This window comes from Gasterosteus aculeatus, chromosome 13 (genome assembly GCF_964276395.1).
Source record: "Gasterosteus aculeatus chromosome 13, fGasAcu3.hap1.1, whole genome shotgun sequence".
Classification (NCBI taxonomy): domain Eukaryota; kingdom Metazoa; phylum Chordata; class Actinopteri; order Perciformes; family Gasterosteidae; genus Gasterosteus; species Gasterosteus aculeatus.
Genome location: NC_135701.1, coordinates 23,152,530 through 23,168,619, shown reverse-complemented (window position 1 = coordinate 23,168,619; position 16,090 = coordinate 23,152,530). Strand labels below are relative to the sequence as shown.

The 16,090-nt window shown below is 44.0% G+C and overlaps 1 protein-coding gene across 16 annotated transcripts; it reads left to right on the top strand.

The window, feature by feature from the left end:
• The first annotated feature begins 282 nt into the window (after positions 1–282).
• On the top strand, positions 283–15,237 carry LOC120815179 (far upstream element-binding protein 3). 16 transcript variants are annotated; one of them, XM_078086487.1, is made up of 18 exons: positions 283–934; positions 2,319–2,427; positions 6,338–6,368; positions 6,538–6,587; positions 7,028–7,099; positions 7,225–7,282; positions 7,375–7,537; positions 7,775–7,873; positions 7,963–8,064; positions 8,181–8,283; positions 8,417–8,517; positions 8,680–8,818; positions 9,672–9,832; positions 9,949–10,019; positions 10,120–10,205; positions 12,130–12,201; positions 12,318–12,418; positions 12,606–15,237. In XM_078086487.1, the coding sequence occupies exons 1-18, from the start codon at positions 842–844 to the stop codon at positions 12,624–12,626; spliced, it is 1,632 nt and encodes a 543-aa protein (XP_077942613.1). In that variant the 5' UTR covers positions 283–841; the 3' UTR covers positions 12,627–15,237. The 16 variants fall into 16 exon arrangements, with proteins under 16 accessions (XP_077942613.1, XP_077942615.1, XP_077942618.1 ...); XM_078086489.1 differs by having other exon boundaries at positions 6,335–6,368; positions 12,648–15,237; XM_078086492.1 differs by having other exon boundaries at positions 351–934; positions 6,541–6,587; positions 12,648–15,237.
• Positions 15,238–16,090: the final 853 nt, after the last annotated feature.

Here is a 16,090-nt window from a genome sequence, read left to right as displayed (position 1 = left end):
TTGTATTTATTTAAAAAATCTTTGCTCATCTTTGTTCTCTTTCGTTCGTTTATAATCTTAAATATTAGGAAGTTACCGTTTATTCATATATACACTAAAACATCTCCCTACTTTTTTATTGTTATCATAATTAGATCTAAATACATTTATATTATCATATACTTTTAAATTTGTTTTGTTTTTCAATTTATTTGATAGAAATTATAATGTAATATATATTATAGTGTTCAATCTTCTTCACTGAAGTTCACTCCGTTCTCCACCTGTGGAGCTCGTCAAAGCACGTGACTGAATGCGGAAGCGGAAACAGCGGGTCGTCAACAGCTGAGTGGCGGCAGAGATCCCCTCAAACAGGAAGAGTCACTATGTTCCAAAACGCAAGAGCCGGTGCAGAGAAACACTCGCTCCAGATTCTATTTTGGGATTTAAATGTCAAACCGACTCTTTCACCACACGTTGCCATGGTGACCGTGTTTCTAAAAAGATGGATGTGTTGAATTTGGGCGTTGCTACTTAGGATTTGTATGAATTTGGATATCAGTGAACAGTATTATATTTTTTTTCCATAGACTGTTGTTATGATCGCGTGGGATTACCTCCAAGAAAACGAATCGATTATTTAATATCGATCGTATTGTCACATGTATGTCGTTTCTAAAACGTGTAACAGGACCAGTGGATCCAGTTTTAGAAATCCCGTTGCTTGTGGAGTCGGGAGGCGGCGCAGAACCCCGTCAGAGTGAGGCCTCCCTCTCGCACTAGCCGCTCTCTGACGCCCGCCTCAGCACAGTTAGCAGCGCGAGCTAATCCGGCTAACGGCTAACGGCTAGCAAGTAGAGCTATGATGGCGGAGCTGGTGCAGGGACAGGCCTCGATGAACCAGCCGGGGCTGAAGTCAGACGGCCTGGCCGACGCTTTACAGAGGGCCCGGCAGGTAACAACAACACCGGGGCTCCGCACGCCTGCTTTCTGTGCCGTTTGGACCGAGCCAAACCACTTTTATTCGGATTGCCCCGCGTTTCTCCGCTGCTAACTCCTAACTTATGCGCGCGCACACACACACACACACGCGCGCACATGCAGGCGCGCACTCACACACGGGCTAGCATGCTAACTAGCTCGGAAAGCAGTTGGCGGAGCACTTGTGGCCCGCTTGGGTCACTTTATTCGGGCTGACACGGCTCGGGGGTTAGTTTAGGGGGAGTTTGTGGAGCTGTCAGTCCGGATGGGGAGCGCGGTGGGACCGGGGGGAGGGGTGGGGGGGCAGAAGTTTGGCCACACGTGTCACTGAGGCTGGAGGCAACCTGTTGAGACAGAAACACGGTGCCGGACCACCGGTCCAGCGGGTCTACGTGTGTTCAGCGAGCCGCACACGCTGCCTGGGGGAGGGGGGCGCACAGGGCCCCCCTCCCCCAGGCTGCTGTTGACTGTAAGTTGGTTATGAACTAGGCTGCTGTTATGCAACGGCCTCACAGCCATGTACAGTGTGTCCGCCTACAGAGGCGCACGGTGTGTGTGTGTCCGTGCGTGCGTGCGTGCGAGTCACACCGGCGATCACTGCGTGTGAGACTGAACTACAGGTACAGGTAAGGTCGATCCCGGAAGTCCAGTGTGAGTGACAGCGAGCAGGTGATATCCTGGTGAGTTCAGGTGGTTTTATTATTACAGGGAACTCAGAACTCCCCACCTACTGTTACCCATTCATCCTTTACTAATAAGCCACGACCAATAACCACCCACAGGTAGTTATTGTTGGCATAGCAACTGAATAATTGATCTAGATGCTGGAGGTCTTGATCTAGAGGCTGGAGGTCTTGATCTAGATGCTGGAGGTCTTGATCTAGAGGCTGGAGGTCTTGATCTAGAGGCTGCCGGTCTTGATCTAGAGGCTGCCGGTCTTGATCTAGAGGCTGCCGGTCTTGATCTAGATGCTGCCGGTCTTGATCTAGATGCTGCCGGTCTTGATCTAGAGGCTGCTGGTCTTGATCTAGTTGCTGCAGGTCTTGATCTAGATGCTGCCGGTATTGATTATATGCTGGTTAACCTCAGTGAACTCTGTGTGTGTGTGCGTGTGTGTGTGCGCTTCGTGTCAACGGACGCGTTTGTGACTGCGAGCGAAGAAACCGATGGCGACGACCGAAATGCTGAACTTGAGCCTTCCAGACCTACATTGATCCCCTCTAGTTTTTAGAGATTCCATTAAAAGCAGCAGAAGATGAGCTCGGTAGAATGTCTCATGAATCGATCATGGGTCGGTCTCCACGTAGTTGTATTCTTTAAGCATCCTGGTGTGACCGCTGTTCCTCTCTCTCCTCCAGATGGTGGGTAAGATGGGTGGAGAAGCAATGTCTCACCTCAACAGCTCCTCAGGAAGCGTGGAACCATCGCTGTACTACCAAGGCCAGAAACGACCCGGAGAGGACGGAGGTGAGGGGGTCCATGCATGAGAGACAGACAGACAGACAGGTGGTCAGACCCTACTAACAGACAGACAGACAGACCGAGGCTGCATTGGAACAGTCTTTTCTTCTCACCAAGTGAAATGAAGTGAAGTAGTGTCAGTGGCGCCATGAAGCGCTGTTCTATTCTCCAATGCTAAGGAAAGGCGGTTTGGCCAAAATCCATATCGTGGTATTTAGATCCTGACGGTGTCCCGCTATGTGACGCTGTTGCTTTTTCAAGTAAACACATTCATTCATTGACCCCGAAAAGGACCGCGGCTACAAAGGCGGCTGTTCACCGCTCGAGTTGGAGTGTTAGCTTGTTAGCGTGTTAGCTTGTTGTGGCTGCTAGTGTTGCCACCAGCGGCTCGACAGACTTTGCAATACATTTGAGTCAACTGCAGTCTCAACTAATTGTATTTGAACCAAATCGAGGCTTGGCTGTCAACCACACGATGGCAGTAACTCACTGACTGCGCTCACGTTAGCTAGCTAGCAAGCGTTAGTAGCTAACTATGGTTAAATAGCTGATCAGTTAGGCAACGTTCGCCATGTAAATCATTTCAAAATACTGAATACTTGGTTATCACTCACTGTAGGCGCTATGCTGCTCGCCGTCTGGTGGCAGAAGGACACGCCGTTCTTTATGTTTTCATTCCCCTTGATGAAGTCAGAGGAATTCGTGGTGCCGGTTGACAACGGCGTTGGCAGTTCGTTGTCGGCGAGTTCGAGTCCCTTGAGAGGCTTCCAAAAACTGCGTGTGGTTCCCTTGTGGTCTTCCTCCATCCCAAACTAATCTATCTTCCATCTTTTGATGGTCGACGTGTGCGTGGATTGTTCCTTTTGAACCGGTGACGGAGGATTTGCTCTCACAGGTCTGATTAAAAAACGCTCCTTGTCTTTTTTTCTTTTCAACATGGCCTTCGAAAACATTCTCTGGCAACTGGGCCGGGTTATTACAGCGACCATGTTTTTGACCAGTTAACTAAATTGTAATTATTGTTATTAAATTATTTTTTGCCCCTCAGATATCAGGGGCAAAATTATATTTCTTGGGGGCAATTTTTCCTTTTGCCTAGTTACAAATGTTTTATGTGTCACAAGCTGTTGTGTAGGGCTGCACAGTGTGGCCAAAAATCCATCAGGTGTTAAAAAAGATTCCGAGGTATCCCGGTATATCACGGTATGCTGTACGGCCTGCTGGCCAAGAGTTAGCTTGTAACCGGCGAGTTAGCTTGTTATCGCGTTAGCTTGTTGTGGCTGAAAACATCTGTTCGCCACTTGCGGATACCAAAAACAGCTGTCCGCCTCTCGCCAGCTACCCGAACAGCTGTTCGCGCTAGCAACTGGCTGCGTGAGGTTGTTAGCTCGTTAGCGTGTTAGCTTGTTGTGGCTGCTAGTGCTGCCACCAGAGACTGATCTGATCGGACTTCAGATTTCCCAAAACTCTTCAAAGTTGTGTTGGTGCAGCTCTTTTTCGTGTTTTCATGTAACATTAGCGGCAGTTACTTCTTGTTGTGAGCTTTACCCAGCATGCAGTTCAGCGGGCAATTTCTTAAATAAATGTACAATTATTAGTGTTACAAATTATTAGTGTCACAAGCTGGTGTCGTGGTGTTTTACCCGGTTAAAGAGGGTTTGTTGTGGGTTATTCGTTGTGGTTATAAAGCTATAATCAAGACTCAATCTCAACACACGCAAGACTTTAAATTAAATTGTGCCGCCCGCTGAAAGCAACATCACGTAGCACCGGTTTGAACGATACGTGAAAAATTCACACCGTACAGAAATCTTACACCGGTACACCGTTCAAACCTGCGTGCAGCCCAACAGTGGTGTTGTGGTGTTTTACCCTGTTAAAGAGTGTTTGCTGCAGGTTATTTATTGTTGTTATGAGGGAACGCCTGCATGAACGGTACGTGCAGAGTTCTTATACGCCCGCCTTACTTGGCTCCTAGCAGAGGAACCACTGCATCCTCATAATGAGGCTCCTCGCTACGACTAGTTGTAGAGGAACCTGTTGTGTTTCGATGAATTTATTATTATTATTATTATCTCACGCAACAATTGCCTTTTTGGGGCCTTTATCATATTCAAAAAGTTAAATTCGGCATGCACATCAGAACTGGTGAAAAATGGGATCATTTTGGGGCCTCATTTGGGTACAAAGAAAAGTCCCCAGAGCCCCCTAGGAAGTTTAAAAGTACCCCACTAGGCCAGTTTCCCCCCCGATGCCCGATTGACTTGAATTTTTGTTCACGTGTGCTCTTGGACACGCTCTACAAAAAAGTCAATCACGGTAAACAAATACGCTTAACTAGATTTTCCGCCGTTTTAAATTTAGTGAAAAACACGTTTTAGGCCATTTCTCCTAAACGATATGTCCGATGGTCACGACATTTTCCGTGGGTCATTATTGGGTCAATGCCCCCCTGATCATATCGTGTTGATATCTTCTTGTTTGGAGAAGTTATGGGCTAATGAACTTCGCAAGGGGTGTGGCTTAATCTGGCAAGACTCCATCCATCGTCAAACCGCTTATCCTGCACACTGCGATAAACAGTCAGGGGGGGCTGCAGGGGGGCTGGAGTCCATCGCACCCAACTTCAGGTGATGGACAGGGTACATCCTGGATTGGTCGCCAGCCAATCGCAGGGCTACACAGAGACACACAACCACTCACACTCACATTCACACATCTACGGGCAATTTAGAGTCGCCAAATAACCTGATCCCCAGAGCATGTCTTTGGACTGTGGGAGGAAGCCGGAGAACCCGGAGAGAACCCACGCAGACACGGGGAGAACATGCAGACTCCACACAGAAAGGTCACTGGGCGGAGTGGAACCCAGGACCTTCTTGCTGTGAGGCGACAGTGAAAACCACCACGCCACCGTGCCGCCTCTGGCAACACTCAGAACTTCCAAATGGTTCGGCCTGCCCTCAACAAACATATTATATTATTATATTATATATAACACATGGGAACATTGAACCCCTGAACACAGCCTATAAGAATAGGGGGCGCTGCAATTATTGTTGAAAATCTTCGCTTTTGGCCTATTTTCGTGATTTCTTAGAGTTGTAAAAGACCAAACTCCTCTCGGGGATTAAACCCGATTCTTTTCAAATTCGCGCAGTGTGATCTCGAGGACCGTAGCTCTAAAAATTGCATTTTGCCGGAAGAATTTCCAAACTGTGTGTGTAGGTGTTCAACAAACCACCATTCAGCATGAAAATTGAAGTTGTTTTAACTCGACCAAACTTTATCTAATCTGCTCCATATTTCTCATATAGCATGAACTTCTGACCCTGCAGACGTCCATGAGATCATTTTTAGCCATAGCGCCACCTGGGGAAAACAGGAAGTTGATTGTTTTTACACCCTGCTCCTCACAGGTTCATCTGATCCCTCTCAAATTTAAGAGCTTAGACCCTGATAACGTTTCACTGTGAATATGATGAGAATCCGATAATCGGTGGTGATCTGCAAAGCTGATCCTCCACTAAGAACAACTGAACTGTTCACACTCCACATCATCGGATTCTTTCCAATTCACACATGTTTGATAAAGATGATCTCAAGTCATAGCGCCACCTACTGGTAACAGGAAGTCAAATGATCTAGAATCCAGTAAAAAACGATGGTGGCATTTCGAGAGGCTTTAATTTGTAAAATGGTACATCAGAATGTCCTGGTTATCCCTGAGTGACAGGAGCGAGGACCCGTCCAACGCTGCTCGCAGCTTTCATTTTTGTGGCCAGCCGTATGGTTTTGTTTCTTCTTCTGTGGTGCAGAAGCAGGTCTGTTAGTTTGGGTCACCAGCACCATCAGGTCTCTTCCACGGATCAAATGAAGTGATTGATATGTAATCCATGTCTTTGTCTCCCAGTAGGTAACCAGCTGGCCGCCATGGGGCATCAAAGGTACGATCAGCACAACGTATTGATCACACACACAGCGGGGGGGTAATGACACTCTATAACGAGGTGTGTTCATCTTCTGCTCATAGACACCACAGCGTGTTTATTGATCACCCACATCAACGTAATGTGTGTGTGTGTGTGTGTGTGTGTGTGTGTGTGTGTGTTGCAGCAGAGTAATCACAGAGGATTACAAGGTCCCCGATAGGATGGTCGGCTTCAGTGAGTATGACCTCTGACCTGTCGCTGCTTCCCAGTCGAGTTGCTCCGGGCAGCTGATTCGTCTCCACCAGAAGTTTATCTTCTTTCCCTTTTTACGTGGTTTAACCCACAACCTGTCCACCTGTAACTACACCAACCTGAGGGAGTCTAGAACCTTTAGAACCCAGAGCCGTGTTCTATTAGCTGTGTGTAACTGGCCATAGAACCTTTAACCAGACCTAGAACCCTTTCAGCCTTAATATCAACAATCTGCCGTAGAACCTGAATCAGCTGTTGACCTTCAACCAGGCCGAGAAGCTGTGAATCCAGAACCTTTAATCACACAAGGGTTCTTCATCTGACCCGACCGTCCAGTGTAGCTAGACCCTTTTTGACCCAGAACCCGTTAGTGTGGCAGAGAACCTCTTAACAGCGAGCCGCTCTCTGCTGTCGTCCTCCAGTCATTGGGAGAGGAGGTGAACAGATCACCAGGATCCAGCTGGAGTCCGGCTGCAAGATCCAGATCGCTGCTGGTGAGTCTGGTTGGTCCTCTGGTTCCTCTTAGTTCCCCGTGGTTCTTCATCTATGATTTAAGCATTGATGCCGGTCGTGTGTGTGTGTGTGTGTGTGTGTGTGTGTGTGTGTGTGTGTGTCACAGACAGCGGAGGACTGATGGAGCGGCCATGTTCCCTGACTGGAACTCCAGAGAGCATTGAGTGAGTTTCTAAATATTTAACTCCTAATAACGCCACCCGCTCACCTCCACCTGCCGCTCACTGTCTGTCTGTCTGTCTGTCTGTCTGTCTAGGCAGGCAAAGCGTCTGCTGATCCAGATCGTGGATCGCTGCAGGAACGGTCCTGGTTTCCACGGTGACGGTGAAGGTGGAGCCTCCGTGCAGGAGATGCTGATCCCGGCCAGCAAGGTGGGGCTGGTGATTGGCCGAGGGGGCGACACCATCAAACAGCTGCAGGTAAGAACGTCTTCAGGTTTGCTTACGTGGAAACATGACTTTGTGCTCATTAGCTGTGTGAGTTCATGTTCAGCTGCTTTGAACCAAAATACAGAAGAGATGTTATTTCTCACCTCAGAACAGCTTTTAAATGGCTGGTTTTATGAATGGAGGCTGGTTAAATCTCTGATACATGGCGCCACCAGCAGAGCCCCTCCCCCTCTGCCTCTGATCGGCGTTGTTGTTGTTGTGGCTCAGGAGCGAGCAGGTGTGAAGATGATGATGATCCAAGACGGTCCGATGCCGACGGGGGCCGACAAACCTCTCCGCATCTCCGGAGACCCGTACAAAGTACAGGTGAGGGTCAGAGGTCACACGTCTTGTGTTGGTGTACATTCACTGATCACATCTGGACCGTGCTCCCAGCTGACCTCGTCTCTCTGCAGGCGGCGAGGGAGTTGGTGTTGGAGGTGATCCGGGAGAAGGACGGAGACTTCAGGTCGGGACGCAACGACTTCAGCGCCCGCCTGGGAGGCGCCAGCCTGGACGTACGACACGCACAATCAAGCGCACCACGTTTGCACCGTTGGCAGCCAGCGCGCCGAGCGTCCGTCCCGACCACTTTTTTAAAAGGTCCATTCATGTCTAGTCCGTCTCTCTGCAGGTTCCGGTTCCACGGTTTGCCGTCGGCATCGTGATCGGCAGGAACGGAGAAATGATCAAGAAGATCCAGAACGACGCCGGAGTCCGGATCCAGTTCAAAGCAGGTGGGTTCACATCAAATGATCCAGATTAAACTGATCAGACGGGTCCGTTGACACCAGTTTATCAACCAGATGAACCCACCTCGTTAAAGAGTTACGATGGAGACCCCGTTATGACCTTTGACCTCTGTGTTAGATGATGGCATCAGTCCGGAGCGTGTCGCCATGGTGATGGGTCAGCCAGACCGCTGCCAGCATGCTGTCCACCTCATCAACGAGCTCATCCAGACCGCACAGGTACACACACACACACACACAGACTGACCCCACACACACACACACACACACACACACAGACTGACCCCACACACACACACACACACACACAGACTGACCCCACACACACACACAGTCACGTGTCTCCTCCCAGTTGTGATGACGTCATCTCATCTTTCGTAGGAGCGCGACGGCTTCGGCTCGGCCCTGCGGAGCGGCAGGGTCAGAGGTCGTGGCGATTGGACCATGGGCTCCCCTAACCCGCTACAGGAAGTCACCTACACCATCCCCGCTGACAAGTGTGGCCTGGTCATCGGCAAAGGTGTGTGTGCGTGCGTGCGTGCGCGTGTGTGTGTGTGTGTGTGCGCGCGCACACAGAAGCACTTTCTGCTTCCATTTTAACTGGAGAACAGTCACATGACCAACCAGCAGCACTCAAGCCCCCTTTAAGTGTGTGTGGAGGTCAAGAGGGCTGAGCAGCAGCCTCCAAAATAAAAGCATGGGGCGGGGGGAAGAAATGTCAAGCACTGTTTTGTTTAGACACCATATGGTGTGTGTGTGTGTGTGTGTGTGTGTGTGTGTGTGTGTGTGTGTGTGTGTGTGTGTGTGTGTGTGTGAGTGAGAGAGAAGACCTAGTGTCCTACTGTCTACATACACACTAACGTGCACAAACATACAGTACCAGTCACGCGTGTGGACACATCTTCTTATGCAAAACTTTTGACGATACCGTAACAAAAATACACACACACATTTTATTAATGAGATTTAAAACGTAATGGAAGTAAAAGAGCAATAAAACCTGTTGAGATCTAAAAGCTCCAGAAACAAAATGTAGATTTATTCTCTCTGCTGCGTATGAAAGTTCTATTAAAGGCCTCATTTGGTTAACAAAGGAGTAATGACCCCAGGGAGGATGGGGGGGTAGACCAGGAGGGAGGAGAGGGGGGAGGGGGGGAGACAAAAAAGGAAGGAGGGAGGGAGAGGAGATTATATATATATATATATATATATTTATATTTATTTATGGAATTTTAGGAAGTTTATCTGTTCAATTTACAGAAATAATCAGTAAACTGATCATCAACCCAAATGTTTGTGTCAATGAAACACGTGACATTGAAATGAGCAGCATGTCCTACCTGAAGTATAAGTACCTGTACTTGTACCTGCAGGTGGAGAAACCATTAAGAGTATTAACCAGCAATCTGGAGCCCACGTGGAGCTGCAGAGGAACCCCCCCCCCTCCACCGACCCCAACACCCGGGTCTTCACCATCAGAGGAACCGCCCAACAGATGGACCTGGCCCGCCAGCTGATAGACGACAAGATCGGGGTACACAAAACAAATGCAGCCCCGGACACACACCTGTAATTAATCCAGCTTTAGGACTATGTGGAGTCAGGGTGGAGTAGGGTGGAGGTCTAACGGAAGCTGTGTCTGGTCCTCAGGGTTCTGGCATCATGAGTAATGGAGGGTTTGGATTCAGTCCTTTCACTCAGAATCCTGCTGCTCACCAGAAGTAAGTCGGCTTCAAACCAAGAGACCAGTGTGTGTCCCTGTGTGTGTATACATGCTGTCTCATTGTGTGTGCGTGTTCGTGTGTGCGCGTGCGTTTGCAGCTGTGGCAGCGGTCAGACTTTCCTGACGGGGGTTTGGGGAAACACCTACCAGACCAGCTGGCAGAACCCTGGACAACAAGATCCTGGTAACACACACACACACACACACAGACCTGTGTGACTATTTAGCTGGTATATATTTAATTAATATTATTTAGCTAGTATATATTTATTTATTTAATATTATTTAGTTTATATATAGCTAGCATATATTTAGTTAGTGTGTGTGTGCGTGTGTGTATATATATATATATATATTAAAAATTAAATTATTAAATTATTAAAAATTATAAAATTATATATACATATATATAATTTTAGCTAGTATATATTTAGTTACTATTATTTAGTTAGTTTATATATATTTAGTTAATATTATTTAGTTAGTGTATATATATATATTTAGCTAGTATATATTTAGTTAATATTATTTAGTTAGTGTATATATATATATAGCTAGTAAATATTTAGTTAATATTATTTAGTTAGTGTATATATATATTTAGCTAGTATATATTTAGTTAATATTATTTAGTATATATATATTTAGCTAGTATATATTTAGTTAATATTATTTAGTATATATATATAGCTAGTATATATTTAGTTAATATTATTTAGTTAGTGTATATATATATATTTAGCTAGTATATATTTAGTTAATATTATTTAGTTAGTGTATATATATATAGCTAGTAAATATTTAGTTAATATTATTTAGTTAGTATATATATATTTAGCTAGTATATATTTAGTTAATATTATTTAGTATATATATATAGCTAGTATATATTTAGTTAATATTATTTAGTATATATATATATAGCTAGTATATATTTAGTTAATATTATTTAGTATATATATTTAGCTAGTATATATTTAGTTAATATTATTTAGTATATATATATTTAGCTAGTATATATTTAGTTAATATTATTTAGTATATATATATAGCTAGTATATATTTAGTTAATATTATTTAGTTAGTGTATATATATATATATATATAGCTAGTAAATATTTAGTTAATATTATTTAGTTAGTATATATATATTTAGCTAGTATATATTTAGTTAATATTATTTAGTATATATATATTTAGCTAGTATATATTTAGTTAATATTATTTAGTATATATATATATTTAGCTAGTATATATTTAGTTAATATTATTTAGTATATATATTTAGCTAGTATATATTTAGTTAATATTATTTAGTATATATATATTTAGCTAGTATATATTTAGTTAATATTATTTAGTATATATATATAGCTAGTATATATTTAGTTAATATTATTTAGTTAGTGTATATATATATATATATATATATATATATATAGCTAGTAAATATTTAGTTAATATTATTTAGTTAGTATATATATATTTAGCTAGTATATATTTAGTTAATATTATTTAGTATATATATATTTAGCTAGTATATATTTAGTTAATATTATTTAGTATATATATATATATTTAGCTAGTATATATTTAGTTAATATTAGGGCCGTCAACATAAACTAATCTATGCGATTAATGTGGCAGAAATGAAAGCGAAAGTATTTTAAGGTAGTTGACGTAACTTTGTCAGCCCGTTAGATGCAGAGACGAGACGGTAGCTGAAGACGGAGGGAACTTTTTGCATTGGAAGTAAAACAAACAGAAGAACGGAGCAGAGGAATTCCTCCACGTTTCAACCATAAGGGGGACATCTACTTTACGCCCCGCTAGGCTAAGCTAGCTGCTATGCTACTTCCATCTCAACAGTATTACATTGTCATTTATCTGACGCCGTTATCCAAAGCGACTTACAATAAGAGCATTTCAACCATAAGGAATGATTTATCTGATGTATATATTTAGCCCTCAGTAGTAGCGCTCAGGTTTCAGGGTCATCAGAGGTCAGATATACAAATCTGTATATTTAGTATATCGAAAACCCGAAGTCTGTATGACGTGTAATGGACGGACTCAGGTGGTTCAGGACCGTGTGTTTGTGTCTGTAGGTCAACAGAATCCACCTCAGAGCCTGATGGCCGACTACAGTAAGGCCTGGGAGGACTACTACAAGAAGCAGAGTACGCTGCCCGTCCCTCTGGTTACTGAACAGTAACGGCCGAATCACCACACGGACGCCTGTGTGTCCCCTCATGTCCTCGTGTGTGTCCCCTCACGTCCCCGTGTGTGTCTGCAGGTCAGTCGTCTCAGCAGAGTTCGGTTCCAGACTACACTGCAGCGTTGGCAGAATACTACAGACAGCAGCAGCCCTACCTGTGGAACGCGACCCAGATACAGGTAACGCTCTCACCTGGTCACAACCAACAGAGGTGGCTGAGCCGCTAACGTTACTAGCTAACGTTAGCGGCTCCTCCTCCTGTGGGTCTGATGACTGAACGATATGATGTAGTGTATGACGTTGTTTTGTGGTTCCATATACTTAAAATATAACGCCATTTTTTTATTCGACCTCTGACCCCTGAAGGTGAGCGAGGGCGAACAATGATGTCGTTTCCTGTCTCTTCAGGATCACTAGAGGCCCCTCCCTTACCGGTGAAGGCCCATGGACGGTCGTCAACGGCAACCAAATTGGGGTTTCCTAGCAACGCTGTGCCGCTTCCTCCTTTTTGTAGAGAAAAAAAAAATTACGGATTAACTGAAATCACAAACTCTTTTCTTTTTTTTAACCTTACAAAGTTGATATTTTGTCGGGCAGATATTTTTTGGACTAGCCTCTGGTCTCCTGTCACAGCGTAGACCCAATTTTTCTTTGTTTTGTTTTTTATCAAACTTGAAGTTAAAGATGTATCAGTGTGGCTTTGAACAAAACAAAAATCCAGTGTAATCTATATTTTGCTTTAGTTTTATTTCCAATAAGAAAACGGTGTATAAGGCTTAGCAGTCTTGAGTAAGAAAATCAGATATTATTAATATTGTTTATGATAATGTTTTAAAGCATGCGTCGGATTGTGTGTTGACTCTCACTTGCTGTTTTTTTTTTTGTATTTTATTATTTTGGCATAGAAATATTTTAATAGCGTCAGATGGAAATTTAATGTTTTACCGTCGGAGACAGAAACTGTTTTTTGTACTAAATTGTGCTCGCTGGGTGCGTTTGTTCTCGGTCTAATTTTACCTGTTAAGTCGCCATCTTGGAGGCAATGACGCGTCTATCGGTTTTTCTTTTGGTTAAATAGTTCTTATTCCTGTATCTCTTTAGTGATTCTTTAGTTTTTATGATGTACTGATGAATAAATGACGATTTATATTGCGTTGCCTAAAGCCAGATCTCTCTGTGGTCCTTCACAGGATTCAAACCCCCAACCTTGACTTTCGTTACAATAAAAGGGGAAATAAATGTTAGTTCTGCGTCTGTACTTTGACGACTTGTTCATAGAAGAAGTGTTAGTAGCTGATCAATGAAGTTATTGATTCTATTCCCGACGTATTGGCGCGTTGTTTAAATGTGGAAGTTGGCAAAGGGAGATTTGCGTTACCTCAAGTGTGTCGTTAGCGGAGCGGATGCGTTTCGTTTGTTTTTGTTTTTTATATCAGCCAACCGCTGAACTCCAATGATGTCCTGAACAATGAGCGTTTATTAGCTTCATGTGCTAGCTTAGCAATATGACCTAGTTATGTGTTAGCGTAATGCGTTAGCTCATACTGAATATACCTGTGTTTTTTTTATTATAGATTTTCCCATTTGATAAAAAAATATTACTTCAAACCGTAAGAGGAACTAGTGAAGAAATGTCCCCAGAGAAGCTACACTGGCATTAACGTCTAAATGAAACCCAATTAACTCAAATACCATCCAATTTAACCTGCTAACACACGGCTATTACAGTGGATGTACGTTGAATATCCATTCACCTACTGACACTACCGTTAGCGAAGGGAGCCACATATAAATAGTCCTCAAGTCGTCGCCGACGTGACGCAGATGTAGCATTCAAATTGTTCACGTGAACTGTATGAGTTAGCTTAGCTGCGTAACGTAGCTGTTTGTTATTTTATAACTTAGCATTGCTAAGCTCACAAGCTATAGTGAGACAGTCATCATCTAAGTAATCACGAATATCTGCTGAACATGTCGATATGCTAGCTAGTAAATAATGTGAAACACTTCCTAATAACTCATTTACCTTTTATCCATTTATTTTTTATAGCTACACGGTTGGCTTGTGGTCACGAGTTCATGAGTTAGCGCAGCTGATATTCGTTAGCTGAACCGAGCTTTCTGAACGTGTGTGTGTGTGTGTGTGTGTTCGCTTTGGGTTGTTAGTCTGTGAAGGCTGGTTTGTGTTTCTGTAACATTTACGATGTCATTTTGAATTAGTTTTAAACACATACACACGTACATGGAAGTATTTTTCTACTTCCTGTTAACTTGTTTAACCCACGTTTCCAATTTTGAATTGTTGCCTTAATTTGCATAATTACGTAGACGCGTTGGTGGAGGTGTGATTCCTTTGTTAGCCGCGTGCGTGGGGGTGTTAGCTAGCCGTTAGCTTGTTGCGTTTAGGGCCACAGAGAGGTTCGTCTGGCTTTGATCTGATCTGGCGTTTGAGTCGAACATTGAATCCGTGACTCTGCTCGTGTGTGATGATAATAATGAGTTCTCCTGTGAAGGGGTCTATTTAAATCTATCCTGTTTTGAGTATTCACTTTGTCGATGGGAAGTTTTGTGTAAATTTCCTCTTTCTGGCGGGTGCTCTCCGGTTAAAAATGTACTTTGTTATCCTGTTAAAAATGATCTTGTTTAATTCTGGTGTTTGTGTCTCACAAAGAGAAGCAGAGAGTGAGTTTATTTCCTCAAGACTGCTAGGCTGCCGGCCTCCGGCGGCACGCTGCCGCGGTGAACCATGTGACCGCGTGACATCGGCTCTGCTAGCGCGGCTCTGCTTAAATAAAGGAAAAGGCTCCGGAGGACGTCGGCTCGCCCCTCCGGGTCTCGTCTTCAGCGACGGGGAGCCTTTCTTTCTTTTGGTTTCTGTTGTTTTTCTAAACTGTAACCTGGAGATTTTTCTATTAGATTCTATCGACCTGATGATGAAGAGTCGCGTGTGAAGAAGATGATTAACATGCGAGCGAATAAACAGGCTCATTCTTTCTGACTCGAGTGTCTTATTCTCACTGAAACATTTCATCCAAACCTCCCATCAGCTTTATGTGGAGTTATTTAACCTCGTCAGTCTGGTTACCAGCAGGAATACTACTACTAATACTACTTCTCTAGGTACCCAAAGAAAGAAAGAAACTAACGGAACCGGAGGACGCCTGTAGGGGTTCACGTTTGAAGGCTACTGGGCAGCTGAGAAGACCATGGAGCCCAGAGTCCTGCACCTGGTCCTGATGGTCTTCTACTCATTTGAGGTCCGTCCTGTTTTTGACTGCGTGACGTGTTCATGGCGGCAGGTGGAGGCGAGCAGACTTCTGACCGTACTGGAGTTTAAGAGCCGACCGGTGATCATTTATATTATGGGATTTCAAACATTTGTCCACCACGAGGCTACAAGACAAACGTTCAATAAACGTATTCTACGGACACATCAACCGGTTAGATTCCACTAATTGACTAATCAGATTGATAAGTAAGGGATTACTCATCTTTTCAATAAACTTTATTAAAGAAGTAATGAATAAACTGAGGGACACGTTAGCTTGTTAGCAATCAGCATATTAGCAATTAGCTTTGAGATTTGTCTCCAGAGACGAAACATGAAGACACGTCGACGGTTTGTAGTTGATGAACATGAAGTGAAACAGGAAGTCACTCTAATGACCTTTGTGGTGAATTAAATACACTTACACAACCCCCATTAACCCTGTGTGTGTGTGTGTGTGTGTGTGTGTGTGTGTGTGTGTGTCAAAGCAGCTCTTCATGTCCTAAAATGAAAAGTATGATTTATGATTTATTCATGTTCCCAGAGCGGAGACAGATGGTCTGACTGACGGCATGATGTCATC